Genomic DNA, 7,439 nt, shown 5'->3' with positions numbered 1-7,439 from the left:
GGGCAGAGGGTTGGGTGCGAGGGGGGCTCCTATGTCACCTTCCTACTCTTCCAAACCACCTTTTCCTGCAGAGCAGAGACCCTGGCGTCCCAAGGACGGGGTGATTTCTGCCCGGTAATTCCTCAGAAGAATTWGCCCGGAGGGACTGGCTGCTTCTGCTGACGCACAGGGCCTGCTTGCCCGCGAGCACAGTGTTACCGCCTGCTAACGAAGGAGCTTCCTTCGYGCAGGAAAGGCTGCTCCACGCAGGCCTAATCCCTCACCTGATTATGTGCTGCTGCCACCTCACTGTGGCCATGGAGATCCTGCGAGATGTCAGTGCGCTCCCTTCCCCTGCCCTGCAAGATAGCTCAGCAGAAATGCATGCTGGCCTGCAGACAACAACAGATATTTATCTCTTTGCCAGCCAGCGTGAGGTATAAAGTGGCACAGAGGACAGGAGGAATCTGTAAGGCAGAAAATTAATTAAGAGGTTCTGTTGTTGCCTTACTGTGATCTCAGTAACCGAACCATTAAAGCAAAGGTGATTTATTCTTCATGGGGTAATTACATTCCCCCTTTCTCTGTTGTCTGCTCCCTGATCTATGTTCCTCTCTGAGGTGTGTGCACATGCATTTGTGAGCAACTGTGTGGTCCTCGATTCAACATGTTCGGTACCTATTGAGCAAGGAGACATCGTGTCCTCCCTTTCTGTTCTCTGCGATTTTGCATTATTGTTTTTGCATTATCATTTCTTTAATGCATGATGACATGCTATTTATATTGATTTGGGCTTGGAGACCCTTTCATAGCTCGGGACTTTCATGGATCAATCACTATAGCCAGCTGTTGCCATGGCATATCCCAGTGATATTATAGCACTGTTGTTTTTGATCGAGTGCTGCCAGTCTGGTTTTGTATCATGTCCTCAAATGACTATTCCTGCTCTGTTACRTATAGTAATGTTAAACAAATATACACAAATTGGTTCTGGTAGAGACAAAGTAAGGGTTTAGCCTTATGAGAGTTTCCAGAGCTAATAGATCTGTGGTCAAGTCCCGTGTTACAGCACAGAAAGATTTTGATACCAAAGTGCYGCTTAAGAGCCCCAGCAGAGAGCAACCGTCGTGCTTGCCCGGAGCCCCACAGCAGAGCATTTGTCCTGAGCTCCCATTTTGACACTGATCAAAAATGACAAAAGTCTTGGAAAAATACTCCTTCTCATCAGAAACACCAGAAGGGCAATGTGTAGCTTAACCAAAAGAAGGTTAAGGGGTGAGCTGGCAGCAATTCGTAACTACATAAAGTACAAAAACTTCAGTAAGAGCCTCTCCCTGTATCTAACAGAGGAGGCAATAAAAAGTTCTGCTAACTGGTTGAAGAGCAGCTCCGAGGGCCGTGCTTTGTTTTAGGAGGGAGGACAACTGCTGCAGTAGGTACGGGTGTGGTGGAATCTACCCCACTGGCAGGTTTCTACTGTTTTTTTTTTTAAAGCAGGGTTACACTTCAGATCACTTAATCTGGGAAACTCCTGCAACCACAGTTACGCTGGAGTTCAGAGCTGACCGTTGTTACATTCCCTTCTGGTGTAGAGTCTGTGCATGTCGCAGTGAGTAAGAGCCTTATTTTAAGGGAATGTATTTCATTTGAAATCTTTCTTATGTTAATAGTAACTGAGCATTAAATACAGAAGTATTATCTTTATAACTTCATGTCGTTCCTGCTGTTTGCTCAACATATTGCAGACTCATGCCCCATTGCTGGATAGGCTGTTTCTATGCATCTCAGCACTGTAGTTTTACTTGTAAAAGCAATATCCACATATCTGGCAGCTGCCAGTACAAAGTCCATCCAGCCCTAGCTTGGTCCTCGTAGGCCGTCAGATGCTTCATTCGGGCCATAAACGTTAGAGGGAGCTAAAGACTGCTGCATGCACCCCAGGAGAGACCTGGAAGACTTGGACACTGCTGTTTCTTGCACCCGCATTGGCTTTTCCCTGGGCAGATGAGCATGGGCCAGTGTGTCCCTGCAGCCCTTCAGCTCCATGAGGGTCAGAAAAAGCCCTGGCCAAGGGCTGGTCCTGTGCAGGGAGGTGTTTGAACATCCACCCTGCCACTGCTAGTGGGAACACAGGTGGAGGAAGACAAAGTCTCTCCTGCTGTATTCCTCATCCCAAATCCCAGCGAATCCAAGGCTGGGCCATCCTCAAGAAATGACGTGAGGGGTTGGTGCATCTCGCAGGGAGGGTTTTCCAAAACACAAGGAGGGGGTTCAACACCCTCCCCTGGAGCCCCCTGCTGATCTGGGACTGGCGAGTGGTATTGGGCAGGCGGAGCTCTTATCTCTTCACCAGCCTTGACTGCAGTCGGAGCCGCTGGAGCCATTCGCCTCCGAGCTCCTGGGCACCTTCGCTCCATCTCTGACCCATCGTATGGGCCACGCCGCAGCTCGTTAGACAGATCCTATTTATCCACCGTGTGATGAATAAGGATGATTCATACCATGGTGGCATCCAGCAGCTAAAACCAGGCCCAGCGTAAAGAAGGGCTAACGTGGCCAGCACGTAAAGCTGTTTGGGTCACCGTCACCTCGGCAAAGGAGCAGAGCAGAAGCTCTGCGGGATGGGGCAAGGCGTTTGCTACAGCGTCCCAGGACCGGAGCACTAAAGCTCACTGCAGCGTCACCAGACAACGAAACACAATCCACAACAGCGCTGTACGGGAGACTTTAACACACCAGAAATAAATCCGAGCACAAACGCTCCTGAAAATGGTAAGGCTCTGTTATTCCTGGATGCAATAGCCGACAGATTTCTTCACAAATCAGGCGCTCAGTGAAAGGCAGCGCTATTTTCGGCTGGGTTTTGATAAGGAATCATAACGTGATAGAAACCCTAACCATAGTAATAGCTCTGGGCGGAGGATCCCGGTTAATTCTTTTGGAGCAGGTTGCCCAAATACCAGGGCTGGAAATAAAGGTTCTCGGTTGCATGAGGACAAGCTGCAAGAGGATGAGGGTAGTGGAAACAGTGCGACCAGAGAGCTTGATGGCAGAGGACACCTGACATTTCTTTAACTTGTAGAGGCAAAATATATATATATATATATATATATTTGTAATATATATCCCAAGCAAAGGAATATGTAGCTAGACGAACCTGGCTGAGCAACTCATTCCGAAAGGGATTATATTAATAAACCAAGCTCCCAGGAGGACAGGGACAGGCACAGCTGAGGATAGGAATAAAATGAGCCTTGCCAAACCTCTAGGAAAAAGAAAAAAAAAAAAAAAAGGTCAAACCAGTTTGTTTTGGTTGCCTGGACAGGAGCAGGCATTGCTGCAAACGTCACACCAGTTTGTTCCTGCCCTGTAAATCAATTTAAAAGCGTAAGAAGGAAAATGAAACGCTTTGCTCTGCGCAGAGCCACTGTCCCTCCTTCCTCTCCTCGTGGCCGAGGTTGCTCGGGGGCACCGCACATTTAGGGGAGGCRTTTGGGGCTGCGGGACCCCACAGCTTTCCCTTTGATTTTTTTTGTTTGCTTGTTTGTTTGCTTTTTTTTCCGAGTGATTTATCAAGACTTGGGGTATTTACCCAGATCCTCTGCAGTCTGTACAGCCAGGCTTACCCACCCCCTCCCCGCTCCCCCGAAATGATGAAGATGCTTTGCCCACCCGGCCGCCCTCCGCCGCTGCTCGCCGTGTCCGAAGAGGATCCGGAGAGCCGGAGACGGGCCGCGGCGGGCGCCCCGCGGCTCGCCTCCGTTCCCGCGCACGGCTTATTTACCTGTCGCCCGGCGGGAGAGCCTGTTTTGGGAGGACGCCCGAGCACCGGCACGGCCCCACGGTCAGCGCTGCTCTTAAAGGGTTTCCAAACAGCGGGCGCTGCCCGGAGGGGTGGGGAAGCCCAGGAAACCACAGGGGAATAATTTTTGCAAAAAAAAAACCCCAAAGATTAAAAAATAAAATGTGAGTTGGCCTCAGCAGCGAAACCTGGCATCTGGGCGACCTCTCTGGTGACGAGGGGAGGGTGTTTTGTGGGACAGGCCACAAGCAAAGGGCAGGAGAGGAAGGGTTTGGGGAGCTCCAACCCCCATCCCAACTTGGATGCAATACCCGAGTAGAGCAGGGCAGCTCGCAGCTCGCCAGCACRGGGACGGGGCTGCAAACCCTTCTTCCTGGGCAAAAACAGACTTAAAAAAATTAAATTGCATTAAATGAATTAAATCAGGTCCTCCCTAGCCATGGAAGGAAAGAAGCCAGTGTTGCTGCAGCCCTTCCCTGCCTTTCTCCTCCACCCTTGGGTGCTTCCCAACCCCTTCGGGGACCCAACAGCTCACRCCACCGCTGCAGCCGCTGCCAGCTCATGTTTGTGGCTTGCGGAGCCAGGACCTGACAGCCCGGCAGGACCGGTCCAAAACAGCCTTTCCTGCAACTCCAGTCCTGCTCAGCTCTCGGACAGCCTGCAAATATTCAGAGCTGTGCTTCGACACTAAGGAACAGAGCCAGGATTAAATAAGAGTTAGACTCAACCCCTCCAAGGCAATTCACACGCGGTATCTCACTACTGCCACTGTCTCCGGGGAAAAGCATCTCCCCCGCGGGGTCCCGGCATGCTCCCTGGCCAGCCCCGACATTTCCCCGGTAAACCGGCACCTAATTCCTCCCCCTAGTTTGCAAATTAGGGCAAGCCGGCGCCAAGCAGACACGCCAAGCTACCTTCTCACGTAGGTCTCAACGCATTTTTATTAAATTCTTACAAAACAGAATACAAAATTCTGGCATCAACAATTGTTATAAAGGAAAACTTCAATTCAGCTGTATCAGTTCACCTGGTACATACAGTAAAGTGCTTGTTTTTTGTTTTTTTTTCTTTTTAATTTTTTTTTCAGTTTGTTTGTTTTCATTTTTATTTTCAAGCCAGCCCCCCCTCCCCGCCCCGACCGGAGGCTGCTGTTGTACAAACCAGCAGTGCGTGTTAACGTGACTCTTGTTGAACCAGCTTTGGCAGTCTTCATCGGTTGTAAAACGGAGAAAAGTTCCTCCCATATTGATTAAAAAAAAAAATAGCTTCACAGTAAAAGTTTCTAACCAGTTCTAAGTCGAGTTAGTCAGTCGAAGGAGGGATGGGGTGGAGGGAGCCAAAATACTTAAGTTTCCAGCTTAACATAAACCAAAAAAAAAAAAAAAAAGGACTTTTTAAGGTGGTTTCCAGGACAGATGCTTTTCAGGGTGGGAAAGGCTTTGCAAGAGCACAAGGAGGCAGGCGAAGGGCCACGGCAGGCAGGGTGCCGCCAGGCGCTGCCGAACGGGTCAGGGGGAGCATCCGTCGGGAAACCAGCCCCAGGAGAAGCGACGGCCCCTCACCACGGTCCCCTTCCAACGCCGGCCACRGAGCCGGGGAAAAAAGGGCCGGCTAAGCCGAGCGGCGCCCGAAAAGGCTCCCGCAGCGCTGCGGTGGGGGCCGGGGCTCCAGCATCAAGGACGCGCCCCTGTCCGAGCCTTTCATGAGGGTAGGTAAAAAGATAAATCTTCCAGGTGGGAAGCTTGGCTTGCCAAGAAAAATCACAGGTTGGGGGGGGGTTGGGGGGGGAGGGAGGAAAAATTCAGAGATATTCCCCCGCCATCTCCTTCCCACKATTTTTAAAAAGGAAAAGAAAAAGGCTGCGGCGTGCAGCGTTAACAACAGCTTTCACAATACCAGCTCAAGGCATCGCGTACTGTACATCATTCAAGTATTTCTTAATATAAGACAACAAGGAATTATCTACAACTGATAAAACAAAATAAGCTATAAAATGTAACAATGTACAATCAAGATGGATTTTTTTTCTTTTTTTTCTCTCCTCTAAAGAGGCCTCTCCGAGGGGGGGGACACATAGCCTGCTCGGGGCAGGGGCGGGTGACCCCAAGCCCCTCGGTCCCCCCCATGGCTCCCAGTGCTGGGGGCACCCAGAGGAGGAGGAGGAGGGAGGAAGAGCGCGAGTGCGAGGCGGTTTCGGGGCAGCCGGCGYTGCCCTTCCCGTCGCTCGGCCGGGAAGGGCCAAAATTGCCGGTCCTTTCCCCCGACCGCCGTCAGCGCTCAAGATCGTCTCCCGTGCTAATCCACGCACGCACCTCCCTGAAACAAAAACAAGAAAAAACCCCAACAACGTATATTGCATAGTATTGCTGTCAGCAGTTCTAAAATAAAACGGAGAACTTTATTCTGAGACAGCGACCGGCTTTGACGAAAGCCCCCTGGGGAGGCTCTTCCCGGCTCTGGGCAAAGCTCCCCCGAGCCCTCCAGCCRTGCGTGCTGCTTTTCCAAAAAATAAAAAAGAAAAAAAAGGAAAAAAAAAAGCTCAAAGCATCGAGCGCAAAGGGGATATGGTTTTGGGGGAGGGRGGGCAGTTTCCCTCACCATGGGCCCCAGGGGGCAGGGGGGGCTTTGGGGTGGGAAGGGACACGGAGGGGACGTAGGACAGGGGGAGCTTGGCCATTTGCTGCTGGAGGGGGACATGCATGCAACAYGCATGCACGTGCATGCACAGGCGTGTGCTTGGAGCCAGCCCACAGCCTTTTGGCCAAAGCTCCCCCAAAAAATAATTATTTTTTTCCCCCTCTTCTCCCCTCAAAACTGGCTATTTTAAGCTGGCGCTTCGCCACCCCGGCGGTCTTGCCGGGCGCCGGCAAGCCCCCTCGCCGAAAACCCTGCGCGTCGCCCAAACCTGGGCACCGTCCCCAATTTCAGGGCRCCCCTCCGAGCCCCCTCCGCCCCGGGAGCCGCTCAGAAGCGCCAGCCCACCGTGCTGGGCAGGGGCACCGAGGAAGACATTTCTCCATGCCAGCTCTGGAAAAAAGCCCAGCTAGCAGTTTAAAACCAATAACAATAAAAAAAAAAGGGTGTGTGTGTGGGGGAAATAGCTTATTTTGAAGCAGGCTGCTCAGTAAGTCCCCGCTCCCTCGTGGGCAACRGCTCGCCCCGCTTTTCTCCTCCGCCCGCAGGTGCCTCCCGACTGGGCTCCATCCGTTTCCCCCCCCCCCCGCCGGAGATCAGCGAGAAACCTGCAGCCGCAGAGGGGGAGCCGAGGTTCTGCCGCCGCCGCGAAGGCGGCCGAGGGCCTTTTGTTCACAGTACGAAACGAGCCGAAATCGTCAAAGCAGCCGCCGGGTACAAAGAGTCCTTTGGTGTCGGGGTGGGGGGGGGAGAGGGTGGGGGGAAGTCAGAGGAGAAACCAAGAGTCAAGAAACACAGAGTCCGTGCGTCTGTCCTTGAACRTGCCCCGGGAGAAGCAACCTCACGCTTGGATTTAATACCTTAGGGGGAAAAAAATATATATATATATATAGTTCTTAAACAAACCCTCCCACCCCCAGACTTACAAGATCAGCAAAAACCTTGGAAACCAGCCAACAGGGAAAAGTCCTGATCTTGTCCCTAGCTAGAAACAGGGTGTGTTGTTTTTTTTTTGTTTGTTTTT

The 7,439-nt window shown here is 51.7% G+C and overlaps 1 protein-coding gene and 1 long non-coding RNA gene across 2 annotated transcripts in view; one reads left to right on the top strand and one right to left on the bottom strand.

Annotated features, from left to right (window-relative positions):
• The first annotated feature begins 6 nt into the window (after positions 1–6).
• Positions 7–1,686, top strand: LOC146590304 (uncharacterized). The gene is made up of 2 exons (XR_014897033.1): positions 7–416; positions 1,477–1,686. It is a non-coding gene; the product is annotated as an uncharacterized LOC146590304 (long non-coding RNA).
• A 4,365-nt stretch (positions 1,687–6,051) lies between these two features.
• Positions 6,052–7,439, bottom strand: part of MKNK2 (MAPK interacting serine/threonine kinase 2) — a 6,530-nt gene continuing 5,142 nt past the window's right edge. The window contains exon 11 of the mRNA XM_085314819.1: positions 6,052–6,097. Coding sequence (XP_085170945.1) covers positions 6,052–6,097 — 46 coding nt within the window. The remainder of the gene's footprint in view (positions 6,098–7,439) is intronic.

This window comes from Rhea americana, unplaced genomic scaffold, assembly GCF_003343005.1.
Source record: "Rhea americana isolate MKP2758 unplaced genomic scaffold, rheAme1 scaffold_412, whole genome shotgun sequence".
NCBI lineage: Eukaryota > Metazoa > Chordata > Aves > Rheiformes > Rheidae > Rhea > Rhea americana.
Note: the sequence above shows the minus strand (reverse complement) of the source record. Positions and strands in the feature narration are given on the sequence as shown.